General features: G+C 32.6%; 1 protein-coding gene across 1 annotated transcript in view; it reads right to left on the reverse strand.

The window, feature by feature from the left end:
- LOC124359295 (tRNA (cytosine(34)-C(5))-methyltransferase) overlaps positions 1 to 11,884 on the reverse strand; it is a 37,595-nt gene extending 25,711 nt beyond the window's left edge. The window contains exons 1-3 of the mRNA XM_046811924.1: positions 11,709 to 11,884; positions 4,515 to 4,586; positions 3,248 to 3,450 (exon numbers count right to left, since the gene is read on the reverse strand). Of these exons, the coding sequence (XP_046667880.1) occupies positions 3,248 to 3,450; positions 4,515 to 4,586; positions 11,709 to 11,774 (341 nt within the window). The 5' untranslated portion in view covers positions 11,775 to 11,884. The remainder of the gene's footprint in view (positions 1 to 3,247; positions 3,451 to 4,514; positions 4,587 to 11,708) is intronic.
- Positions 11,885 to 14,518: the final 2,634 nt, after the last annotated feature.

Below are 14,518 nucleotides of genomic sequence, written 5' to 3' on the forward strand. Positions count from 1 at the left end.
GGAGAGCTAATTCTTTTATTAGTAGTGTTGGTCTGTTAAACCATAAAAAAGCTGTTAAATATTAAATAATATTTTAGGCTTATTTGAATTTTACTTTTTTTATTATATCTATACCAAGACTAGAAAAACACCATTTTTCAAAACAATTATTATGTTCTACAGCTTTAGTTGTTTACCAATTACAATACACTTGCTTCTCCCATCTGGTTAAATTCAGTAACACCTGAAAATAAAAAATTGTAACTTTGCCTTAACCCTATGCGCTCGAAAGGCCAGCAGTACTGGCCACACCAAGGTTGCAGACACCTCATGTTAGTTTTGCCGTAGTTTGTCCTCGCAGCTCGTATGGCCAGTACTGCTGGCCACGCTTCTTTTATTGACAGCTCGGTGGCCATATTTGTTGTTTGCCTCACCAGATCGGAATTATTTTTCAATTTCCTCCGTGTTATTTGCATAGTAATTTAAAATGTTTAAAGAAGAATTGAAAAATAATTTAAAATTTATTTTTAATGAATATTTCTATTACAAAGATTTGGAAAATTTAACTCTTAAACGTATATTTTTAACAAAGATATGTAAATAAAATTTTATAAAGTATGCCTTTACATTTATGTTACACTCAAACATAAACTATTTTACATTTTTCTTAGTCTATAAATTTTTTTACGGAATTAAACTTTTAAAAATACATACCTACGTATAGTCAAGAATAGTTAGCACACGTCTTCTAGTAAAATTTTCTAGATTTTCTCTATTTTCCATCTCTTCTATCATTTCAGTGTATAGGCCCACTACACGCCATTTGACTCATTTGCACAGTCAATGTTTAGAGAAGAATTATAGGCTAATTTAAAATGTACTTTTATATAAACTTTCTAATACTAAAATAAGCATGAATTTAGGAAATATAAATCTTACATTAATATTGTTAACAAATGTAAGAAAATAAATGTCATTACAGTTCTATGTTTTATTACTATATACACAGTCACAACTATTTTACAATTTTCTTAGTCATTGAATTTTTTTACGGAATGAAATTTTTCAAAACATCCATCGATGTGTAGTCCGGGTTGGCTAGCACAAGTCTTGCAGTAAAATTTACTACGTTTTCTTTCTTTGCCAGCCCTTCTGTCACTGCATACTGCGCAGTCTTTTGTACGTAACCTTACTGCCTGCACTGAGCATTGGCGCTAAAACGATTGAAATGAAGGCTTGGTTGTTTAATTCAAAAGCTGCTCGATAGGTTTTAGCACTCACCATTCATTATAAAACAAACAGAATATTAGAAAATAACTGCTATGTTTAGTGGCCAGTGGTGCTGGCCTTACGAGCTATGGACGTATTATATATTGGCCAGTACAGCTGGACATACGAGCTGAGATAACATTACAGCAAAAATTAATCCGCGCTCCCGACAAAATGGAGGCGGCCAGTAGAGCTGGCCATACGAGCTCCAAGGACAAATAACAAATACTAACTTCAAGCGCAAAGGGTTAAAATAATTAAATGCTCCTCCAGTTAGAAATTCTACATTTTGTTTCATCAATACCAAGAGTGTACACAAGCATACCTTATATACAGTTAAGGTACTAGGCAAATCAAATATAAACAGTAATTTTCAAAATTATATTTATTGAATAATATTATACTGAAACTATACCTTCAACATTTTTCAATGTAGTCTCCTGCATTATCTACACACTTCTGCCACCGATTTGGAAGCTTGAATATTCCATGTTCATAAAAAGATTGAGGGCGAGTTGTTAACCAATCGCGCACGTGCTTTTCGACGTCTTCATTGTTTTCAAATCGTTTTCCTCCAAGTGACTCTTTCAGGGGCGCAAACAAAAAATAGTCACAAGGGGACAGGTCTGGACTGTAAGGAGGGTGTTCGAGAGTTTCCCAGCCCATTTCTTCCAATTTATCCCTTGTCAACAATGCGGTGTGAGGCCTTGCGTTGTCATGGAGAAGGATGACATCTCTAATGGGCACACCTCGTCTTTTGTTCCGGTAACTGGTTTTTGCTGACTGAAGCACCTGGAAGTAGTAAGCCGCATTCACTGTTCGTTGATCGTGAAAAAAATCAATGAGTAGAACTCCCCTTGAGTCAACAAAAATTGTTGCAAGAACTTTTCCGGCTGAGAGACGAGTTTTGGCTTTCACTGGGCAGCCTTCATCCTTCCTTCGCCACTCCTTACTTGCCATTTTCGATTCGGGAGTGTAATGGTGGACCCACGTCTCATCACATTTGACGATGCGCCTCAAAAAATCTTCACCTTCTTCTTGAAATCGTTGCAGAAGTCTCCCAGCAATCTCCGACCTGACCTATTTTTGATTTCCGGTCAACAACCTCAGAACCCAGCGAGCACTAATTTTTCTGAAGCCAAGGTGGTCTGTGATTGCAGACTGAACACTCCCGTAGCTGGTACCAATTTCCGACGAGATTTCTTGAACAGTTAACCGGCGATCACCTTCAATAAGCTGTCGAACCGCACTAATGTTGTCATCTGTAAGACTTGACCTTGGGCGTCGACCGTGACTTTCGTTTTCAACATGTTCTCGGCCATCCCTAAATTCTCTGGCCCACATATACACTCGATTTTGAGACAGAGTAGTGTCCCCAAACTGTGCCTGCAAACGAGTAAAAATTTCCGAAGGCTTAACACCTTCATTTGTTAAAAATTTGATGACGATGCGTTGCGCAACAGATGGATGTACCTCTCGCTCGGTCATGGCTGTACTGAAGGCAGAACACAACGCTAGTGTGAAGCAAGCAGTTCCCCCCACTCCTATTAAGCAAAACGACAATCGCCCACAGCTGCATCACGTCCGAACGTGTTTGGTACAGTCAACAGCAAAATTACCGTTCATATTTTATTTGCCCTAGTATAGCACCCTCTCAAGCTACTGTGCATTATGTAGCTACCTTTTCAACATGGAATACTTAAGAATTTGACTTATAGGCATTTAGAATAGCAGGTGAGAGGTGACATATATAGAAATGGTGGTCAAGGAATAAGACTAAAAAAACCAAAAATGGTTTTTGACTGTAAATTACACACAGTTAATATACTCTCAATGTTACTTATTTCTTTAATAAGCATGTCACTAATCAATTTTATACTTTAAAAACCTCTGCTCTAATTCTAGCAACTCAGAAACATTTTATTGTTTTATATAAACAATAAGAGCCTTTTTCTATAAGCCGTCTTACAATAACTTCTATTCCAAAATGTCTACCCACCATGGTAAGCAAAATGGCTTTTTCTTCTGTTCTTCAGGATCATCTGGATTTATCAGACCTTTGAAAAAATTTCCCTCTACAATATCAAGTAAAATCTCTGCCTCTTTCTCATTGCAAGCACTTATTCTAAAAGCAGTTGGAAGATCTCTCCGTAAAGCTTCTAGAAAACTATTCCATTCTGACTCAGGAATGATATTCTGTGCCTGTAACAAAAACAAGGTTGTGATAAATAACAATAGATACAAAACAGTATAGAAGGACCTGACTAAACATAACAAAAGAGTTATCACACATGACGGACTGCCCTTTTTCTTTTTGAACCTAAAATCAACAGTGTTTTCTATGTACAAAGTTTCAAGTCTCAAGGAACATTCTATCAAAAACTATGGCACAGACGGCCAGATAGACAAAGGACTGCTCTTCGACCTTTTGAGCCCAAAATCAAATAGTTCTTCCATGGACCAAGAGAATCTGTGTACCAAGTTTGGTCTCTATGAACTTTCAATCAAGATTTATCGCCCAGACAGCGTGACAGACAGGCACCACAATTTTAAGAAGGACCTGACAAGCCCTTAATAAAAGATTATGACGCTGCTAACAAACTAGGTTAAGAAAAACATATATTTCATTAGGTGAACTGCAAGAAACAAGTTATGTACTGGCCAATCAGTTCTGGAAAGATACATCAATTACAAGTAACCAATAATATAAGGGCTGCCCAGGGTGGGCGTTGAAATCTCAAGTAGCAGACTTTTATACCACTGGAATTTCAAAACTAGTTCACCGCTGTGGTAAGTGCCAAAATTTGAATGGTGACTATGTTAAAAAATAGTATTTAAGTGTCACTTTCAAATGTATTTAGTATAATATTTTCTTATACTCTGTTTTTTATATATAAAAACGTAATCTACTTTCTGGATAGCCCTCGTATCTTATGTTGCAACACAAATTACTACACATAGCAGATTTGTATTTAAGATTCAATGACGAATGGAAAATGTCCATCATGATCCCCTTACCAATCCAAATCAAAGTTAAATAGTTGATTTAAGTTAGTTACTGGTTCCAAAAACAAGTAATTAACATACTTCACATACTATATTCTATCATCTTAAGCAATAAATTATGCGTTCAATTACCCATTTTCTGCACAGAGCTGAATTTATCTTGAACTATGCTCAGTTGTATATGAAACAGTGATTATACAATAGACTTAAACATATTGAATTTGCAATTGATGTTAATATCTCAAATAAATTTGTCTCACCTTATAGTACTTCTCAAATCCAGCACTTTCTTTCACTAAATCAACATAATTGCCTCGTACTCCATCTCTACTCTGAAAAATAAAAATTCAGTTAAGTAATATTAGCATCATTCTCCATAAACTGTCATATAACTTGTCATGAATAATATAATTTATTTAATATAAAATTCATAATTATTGTTATATTAATTGGAAACTATAATACTTATCTACAGACAATATCAAGTTAGAAGTAAAGATAAAAGGATTAATTTAATAACAATAAGTCTACAGAACATGACTAATCATGTCCAAGGAAGGTCTCAAGGTACGTTTTCATCTGTATTTTTGTTTGAAATATGCATAATGTCTGACTATATTCATAAAAATCGATATTTTTGACTTCATTACTATCAAGGCACTATGTTAAAATTATTATATCACCATTTTGATTAATATAATGCATTTATTTAATTTTTTTATTTGCCTCATACCAACCATTATGTCCGTGAACAAAATTATAAAAGTTATAAAAAAGTAGGTGGCAGCAGTTTAGTAGCCTAGTCATCTCTGGTAGAGAGAAATATTCTTGGCCATCATGGATATTATATGAAAAGGTTGTAGATGTTTATAATGAAGAGTTTATAAGTTATTGTGAATTTGAGAACTTATAAAGATCGTCATATCTGTAGCCAGTAAATTGTACAGGTAAGATAGTTTTATATTTTTTTCATATCACATAAAAATTAGAATGTTACAAAGATGAGATCTAGTAATTCTAAGGTTGTCATCTAAAATTCACCTTATCAAATAACAGGATTTTTTAATTATCATGTCTATAGATTCCCTTTATCCACGGATATGATCTGTGGGCAATGGACATGGTGATAAATTTAAAATCAAATAATTCTTTATAGCCGTCTTTAACAGTCGGTTAATTATTTATTTTTAACAGTCTTTTTTGGTGAATATTATTTTAAGGTATTTTTATATACAAAACACATAAATTTTAACTCTTTACTGTATACAGGGTGAGGCAGACCACCCGTACAGTACGTATAGCGGCCAAACCAAACGAGGTAGATTATTCGTAACAACTTAAACCCCCCTATATCCAACCCAAAGAATTTGGAGAAATTATTTTTAAATCTCTAAAACTCCCTAAAAGGGTAGTTTTTGGGGGGTAGGGGTGGTTTTTGGAAAATTTTCAAATGTAAAGGTATGTTGTGTTATACCTCATTTTAAAGGTATTTCTTCACTGTTTATTTTGATGGAAAAAGTTTGAACCTATCTTGCCGCTTATGTACAGGGTATACCAAAACGTTAATAAATCAGGGGTTTGTGCGAAAATTTATTGCAACTACCTGCACAAATTTAGAGAGTCGATATTTTTATTCAAAACTAATGATGAGACGGCTTATCGAAAAATATCATCAAATGCCACCCTACCCCAAAATTTACACATTTTAAAAATACATAGAATTTTGAAATACTTAACAGCCCCAATCTAAATAAACTCAAATAGCAACCTAGGTTGTGTTGTACATCATTAGAAAGGTCTTTAAAAAGTAAACATTTTCTACATTTAAAGTTTGTCTCTATCTCCAATGGTTTCAAAACTGTAGTACAAAAACAGACTTTATAATAATTTTACTACGTTAGTTTGAATAAATATCAAAACCCAATGAAAAAATGGAAAAAAAGTTGGACTTTTAAGTTTAATTTGTTTTTAAGTAATGTAATAAAAAAACACATCAGGATTTCTATCAGTGTAACATGTTTCAAAAGCAATCTAACCGTGGTGTTCATGTTTTAATAATCCCAAATACACGAGTTGCCCCTGGAAGAATTATTGAACCAATTCCTTGGTCTCTTATCTAATCTCTGTTATTATCGTCTCCCTATTCAGTTGTTCTTGTGACCACATGGTATGAGGTAGATATTAGTTAAAATTTTTTTAAAGTACGTAGTGTAAGTGTTGTTTGTTATAATATGCCGTTCTCAAATGAGGAGGGATTCCAGATGTTTATGGTATTAGGGGGATGTTTCCAAAATTACTCAGCTGCCGCTCTTCTTTATGCCCAACGTTACCCAGATCGCGAACATCACTCCAGGAACGTTTTTCCAAGACTTGCTAGTCGAGTTCGTGAAACAGGTCATGTTCAACCTGACCACAACAAAGGAAAGGAAGTCGCTAGACCCGTGAGAAGTGATAGGGCACCCGAAGTTTTGGCAGCCTTTGAACTGAATCCGCATGATTCTACACGAAGAGTAGTTCTTGATTCTGGTATGAGTCAAAGATCTGTTTTAAGAATTGTTCACGATCATAAAATGCACCCATTACATCAAGAACTCCATGGAGATGACTACCTTCATAGAATGAACTTTTGTTCGTGGGCTTGAGAAAAACTACAACAAAATCAAAACTTTCACCGTAACATTCTGTGGTGTGACGAGGCTACGTTTAGGAGTAATCGAGAAGTGAACCGTCACAATATGAGATACTGGGTAGTTTGTAAACCCACACTGGATGCAAGAAGTGGACAACCAAAGGTACTGGACCCTAAATACCTGGTGCGGTATTATCGGTGACAAAATTGTAGGGCCATTCTTCTTTGACGATCGCCTAGACCGAGTAGTTTATATCAACTTTCTAATCGAAATCCCTGAGAAAGTCTTACAACGTATGTGGTTTATGCACGATGGGGCACCAGCACACTACGCCGAAGATTCTCGATTAATTCTAAACGAGCAATACCATGACAGATGGATTGGAAGAGGCGGCCCTGTGAACTACCCAGCGAGATCTCCTGATTTAACATGTATGGACTTTTACTTGTGGGGTAGACTAACAGACCTAGTGTATAAATCAAGACCAACAACTATAGAGGACATGATGTGGCGGATAAGGGAGGCTATAAACACGATCAGTAGAGAAGGGATAATGAGAGCTGTAGATAGCTTCACCTCAAGGATTGAACTCTGTCTGGAAAACAATGGGTTGCAGTTTGAGCACCGGTTTTAACTCTTCATGAGGTCAGTTACTAGGTTATTGTTAGTTTTAGTTTGATAATTAATAATTGTCATATTGATAATTTACCATGATGCTGCTGTAACATGGTATATTTGTTTTGAAAACCAGTTAAAAGTGTTTCTCTTGTTTAATAATGACAGGATACTCCTTCCTTCCATGGCACTCACATCAATGATTAAATAACAACAGGTTTTCTCCTATATATTTTGTGTAATTTAAGTGTAAAACTTTTTATAATTCAAAATGTACTAATTTAATAACTGGGTAATTTTCCTGTTTCATGAGAGAACTCAGCACTTATCGTAAGACATTGTAGTTTACAGTGTTCCAATACCTTTTTAAATTTTAAAAGACTTTTAAAAATTGGGTACAGTAATTTTTTTCAATCATAAACATAAGAGACCAGTTTACTGTTGGAACTTTTTTTACTTGCACATTGCACTGACTTTTATAATAAATACATTGAGTAAAATTATGAAAAAATCTATTTTTGTACTACAGTTTTGAAACCATTGGAGATAGAGACAAACTTTAAATGTAGAAAATGTTTACTTTTTAAAGACCTTTCTAATGATGTACAACACAACCTAGGTTGCTATTTGAGCTTTTTTAGATTGGGGCTGTTAAGTATTTCAAAATTCTATGTATTTTTAAAATGTGTAAATTTTGGGGTAGGGTGGCATTTGATGATATTTTTCGATAAGCCGTTTCATCATTAGTTTTGAATAAAAATATCGTCTCTCTAAATTTGTGCAGGTAGTTGCAATAAATTTTCCCACAAACCCCTGATTTTTTAACGTTTTGGTATACCCTGTACATAAGCGGCAAGATAGGTTCAAACTTTTTGCATCAAAATAAACAGTGAAGAAATACCTTTAAAATGAGGTATAACTCAACATACCTTTACATTTGAAAATTTTTCAAAAACCACCCCTACCCCCCAAAAACTACCTTTTTAGGGAGTTTTAGAGATTTAAAAATAATTTCTCCAAATTCTTTGGGTTGGATATAGGGGGGTTTAAGTTGTTACGAATAATCTACCTCGTTTGGTTTGGTCGCTATACGTACTGTACGGGTGGTCTGCCTCACCCTGTATTAAAACTTACATAGTTTTATTGTATCTTACTACCCAGAATAAAATTTTACTCTGGTTATAATTTAGCTAGCTTTTTAAAATGCATTAAATTGTTATGTTTCATTAATATTAACACAGGCTATCCGCATACTATAAACAGCAATTAGTATTACTTAGTAAAGTATTCTAACAATTTTAATTGTTCATTACCTGCTCAACTTGACTAATACTTCATTTCAAAACATACCTCAGAATAATTTGGGGTTGGGGAGGACTTGTTTGCATATTAAGCATTTACGCTAACTTTAATTAATTTTATTATCATTTTTTTCAGGCAGTGAAAATGGCTCCTGTTAAGAAAAAGCTTTCAGCTTGGTGCAATGAGGCGTGAAAGGGAAAAATTGAAACAAGATCCTGTTAAGTTTGAAGTGGACAAGAAAGGATTTGTTTAACAACTTACAAGGATAAAATGAAGAAAAACCAATATCTTATAATTTCTTTAAGAAACAAGAAACCTCCATCAAGCCCAATTCAAAATTAATTAAACTCAAATCCTTCAACATCAAGTATTTCAAGTCGGAAGGAGGCCAGGAAAAATAATCAAGAGACATTTAAAAAAAGAAATTAAGAATCTTTAAGAAGAAAATAACAGATTACACTAAAAGAATAGTCAAGTATCGCAAGAGATTGCAGAGGATAAAGAATACTGAAGTTCCATATCTGACACCAAGAAAACAAACAAACACCAAAATTTGTTAAAGGGATAAGTATATGCTAAATATGTAAAGAAACGTTTATTATTTGGCAAAGTTTTGTGTGAGCAGCTGTCCATACATTTTTCAAAAGAAAATTTAGTGAATTGCAAGAGGCAATTTGCACAAATCTTAAATGGTAAACTTGAAAAAAAAAAACAAATTTACATATCACATTGCATTAATTACATCACAAAGAATGCCAAAAGAAACAAAAAAGTATAGAAAAATGTCACTGACATACCAATTAAGCTGAGAAAGGATGTAGTTGAGTTTTTAGAGCAGCTCAGGGTAAAAGACGCAGATAATGTGGGGGGGAAAATTAACTTTACCACAGAGAAAAATAAAATGCATAAACATTATTTAAACGATTCCTTAAAAACTTGCAGATGAAATTTGTTTCCTGATATGAGGAATTGAGTTATGCTGCCTTTTACAAACTTATACATTATTACTACTGTTTTATTACAATGTTTATTATTAAAATAATTTTTAACAACATATATTTTTTATTTTCAAACTAATTACTCCTAATAAAGTGTGACGTGTCATGTTCATGACATATGCCTCATGTCCACGGATTTAAAATTTATGAAATGTATATATTTTTTTAAAGTGGTGTTTAGCAATCTTGACAGATAGTATAGTTGAAATTTAGATGTTAAGTGTAATTGAAAACTGTTGTAAAAAATACATTAGCTGAAAAAATTTTCTACTTTACTTTCATGAAATATTGGGTTTGGTGGCAAATGACCCATTAATTGATGAGAGTAGCCTAACTACTTAATCAAACTTGAAAGATATTTTTATAAAAGTGGCTGGATTTCTGTAATATTTTTCTTGTTGATTTCACGTACAAACTAGTTGTACCATTCATAGTTGGATTCAGCAAAAGAATGTACAACAGGTAGCTTTTTAAAGTTGAGTACCTTTCTTAAACTCACAATTGATATCGAAGATGTAAAAGAAAGTGCATGGTGCTAATATAAACAGATGATTAAAAATGTAGACTTATAACACAACGGTCAAAAATTGTATTATTTATGTTAATGAAAAATCCTCAATTGATTAGTATCAAAACTTATACTTATTGAGCATAGCCTATTTTAAAGATGTAATAACAAAAACGTGGGCTGATATTGGGTACTGCCTTTGAGAATACGATTAAAATGACTGATCTCAGATGTTTGTTAGTTGCAGGGTTAAAATCAAGTTTAAACATTATATGCTGAACCAAAGTTTTTATAATTTCAGTAATAGTAACATAATGTTTATCATATGAACCTATAGTTATTCTTTGCCTCTTTATGGGTATTAGCTGGTCTACACAACAAGTAACGCCAATTTATAAATGAGTAGACTAGATATTTATTTCCCCACTGCATTTGACAAAATTTAATTTTATGTATTAGGCAAGAGAAAACATCTGTTATTAATTATAAATATTTATAGGTCAAATGTTTTTATATATTCAGTCGTTTACATATTTATAACCAATACTTGAATCAATTGTCATGTCTACTTTTATAGGCTACTGCAGCCCAAAAGTTTGAGGTGAACAAAATCAGGATAGGGTACGATAAGCGGACCCGGTTTTTTATTTTGAAATTGGCAAACGATATTACTTAATCATAACCATCGATATAATCAATTGATACTGATTAATTATTTAGAACTATTAACTTAAATAATCTATATCAACAGCTGTAAACACTCTAAAATAATACACATAGCATAATATTTCAATTTTACATAAGTAATTCTGATTATTTAAAATGGCAGTCAATTTTAGAAAACTACAAGACGTTGCTTTTTCATGGCTTCAACATGTTGGACTCGTACCGAAAAACCCATTATGTGAAATTTGTGGGAAAGAAACAACTGTAACTGTGAGAGGAGTAAATATGGTCGTCTTCAGTTTCCCTAATTTTGGTTAAAAATAATAATTTGTTTGATCACTGTAAATATTAAATTCATATTTTAATTTAAAACATATGATTGTTATTGAGGACTATAGGCACTTTTATATTGATTGATAGTCTAGGATTTGAGATGCGAATATTAGGTATTGATGACTATATTCTACGATATAAAAAACCGGGTCCGCTCATCATAGGTACCCTACCACAAAATCTTTTGTCCAACAATAACAGTTTAAATTACCTAGTTAATTATCATCTTCATGGTACAACTGCTTTTTTTAGTCTAAAAATCTCAGCCATGCAATGTTCCTAGTTACCTGGGTTATGTTCAAAACAATAAAGCTATCATTCTGTAGCCTAGGGTATAACTAATAGGCAATTTAACAATTTGTATTGAATTAGAATCTAAGTAATATGCAATATACTACTTACTTCTGTTTCATGTTTTTTCTTTCCAAAATTCTTCTTCCCGTATTTAAATTTCCTAATACCACCCATTTTTTATTGAATCCTCAATAACCTAATCTCCAGAGTCCAGACACAAACAATAACGGTTGAGGTTATAAACACGTGAACAAACAAACACTACAACCCACAAGGATGTTTTTGTAATTTGTAAGGCACAGAGTTTCAATAGGATACTCAGGTGGCCTACAACCAGGGTGACAAGAAGAAGCAAATTCCTAAAACGAGGACTTTCGGGGTGAAAAGGGGCAGTATTAAATATTCTTACAAAAATTGCTTAAACATTTATTTGTACATATTTAATAAACGAACATAATAAGTTACAGTAGTACTGTATTCTTTATAGAGCAAATAAAAAAAACTCAAATTGGATTTGTTTTAACATATAAATCTAAAAATAAATAAAAATAAAAGGAGTTCATATTATTAAAGTGTATATTAATAGATAACAGTAGTATTTGAGGCTATTATTTTGTACGTGGCATAAGATTGAAATTATTATTGTTATAAATTTTCTCTTAAAAATTATAACTGATTTGAACACAATTTTTTAGAACTATATTAAAAGGTTTTGTGATGTAATTGGAATTAATTTATTGTATTGATTTTTAATTATTAGTGCAATGAATAATAGTTAGTATAATAATTATTTAATTATTATTGCATCAATTATTAGTGAGCTACACTAATATACATATATCAGAAATGATCACTATAACATAAAAATATATAACGTATTATAACAAAATTGACCTATCATTCACAATACATAAATACAGAATCTAGAGGTAGTAGCGCCTGTGCAGCTGAGCGGAAAGGAGCAACAGTAATTCAGAGACACTATAGACAACACTGAACATACAACAGTCTCCAATCTGCAATCTAACAGCAGTTCACATGCCATGGCATTACGTGTGCGTTGAAATAACTTTTCATGGCCTATATTGGGACTTCTAAAATCGAAAGAATGTATAATGTGATGCTACTATTTTGAAGATTTAAGCGTTCGCTAAAAAACCGGACATTTTACACAATTTTCAAAAGCCGGGAGACAGGATGACAAACATTAAAATGAGGACATGTCCTCCTAAAGCCGGACGTTTGGTCACACTGCCTACATCATTCCTGTATAAAGCGGCAGTTTAGAGTTTATCGCAATCTAGCCTACATCATTCCTGTATAAAGCGGCAGTTTAGAGTTTATCGTAATCTACTAACCAAAAGTAATAGTATAATATGTTCTAAGTAGTCTTGATTATTACTAATAAAATTATTCATATTCATTCATTATTTCAATAGGCACGCACAAAAATCCTGTATTTCCATTTTTTAATCAAAAATCTGTTTTCTAAACCCTATAGTATTATAATAGTACTGATTTTGATCAAATTATTTTATTTTGTTATAAATCAAACTATTTAAACTTATAAATATATATAATTCTTGTCTAATAAGTAGCTTTCAACAGTAAATGTATTAAAAAGCTTATGAGTAATATGGTGATATCTGGAAATTTTAAAAAGCCAGTCAAGGTTTCAATATCTTATGAGATACAGCTCATAAGGCTATGTAATACGGCTTAATTAGATAAAATAATCAGTGCCCATAGTAACCAGATTCTTTAATTCATGTACAAATCTTGTCTGACAATCTATTACAAATCCCCACTTACTACTTTAGAAGAATTATTTTCTTAAATTTGCTCTGAAATGCTTAAACTATCTTGCTTTCTATAACTGGTTCGTGGCTATAATATACAGAGTGAGTTAGAAACACTTACATTTCTGAAGTCTCTGTTTACATAAAATTCCACACTATGGAATATGTAAACAACATCTATACACAACACCAGACATAAAAATAGGGTTGCTGCTTTCCATGGGATATACATTTATGAGCCTAAATATGCAGGTTTAAAGTTTTTTAAAGTACTGTTGATTGAAATTCAATCATTTAAAGAGTCGAAAAATTCAAAGCCCGTTTAGAATGGTTTCTTTTGAAAAACTGCATTTGTGATTTAAAAAGAATGTTTTTACAGAGCTAATCAAGGTGCCAACATGCCCCCTACCATCCTCCCATTGCACTAAGTTGGGAAAAGAATATACAATAGGGCATTTTTACATGTCCGAAATCGCTCAGGTCAAATGGACGCACTATCAAATATCAAGTAAGTATAAAAAACACCTTCCTCGTTTTAACGAAAACACCCATATTTCGACCCAAAAGAATTCAGGAAAATAATTTTTAACGTCCAAAATAACATAATTTATTATCTCATAACATGTGCTTGCGTTAGTCTAATTTATATGCCATTGCATACTCGTATTCCTCAAATAATATATTTAAATTTATATTGAAATTAGAAGTATGGAGTAATTTAAGCAACATAAAAATTTTAATATTTTATTTCAGAAATATACAATAAGCATATTCATTAGAAAAACATCATGTCATGAGAAAAAATATTTTAACTTTACCAGGTTTATACTTCCCAAGATTCAAAACCGACGATACAACAGAGAAAATCCCCAAGGCGGGTAGCTCGCATAATAGACATTTGTTTCTTTCAAGAATTTAATTTAATCGTAAAGATTTGAAATTTATTATGATGGTTTGGATTTTTGTGTTCCTTTCACAAAACATTTATTTTATTTACATTTACATAGTTATTTTATACTTGAAGGATTCTACTTAGCGATCTTTGGTCTTACTTAACGCTGATTGGTTTCAGTGGGGTTTGTGTTTTGAGTGTTTCCTGTTACAGATTGCAAGTTTCAA

The sequence above is a fragment of the Homalodisca vitripennis genome, chromosome 1 (genome assembly GCF_021130785.1).
Source record: "Homalodisca vitripennis isolate AUS2020 chromosome 1, UT_GWSS_2.1, whole genome shotgun sequence".
NCBI classification, from domain to species: domain Eukaryota; kingdom Metazoa; phylum Arthropoda; class Insecta; order Hemiptera; family Cicadellidae; genus Homalodisca; species Homalodisca vitripennis.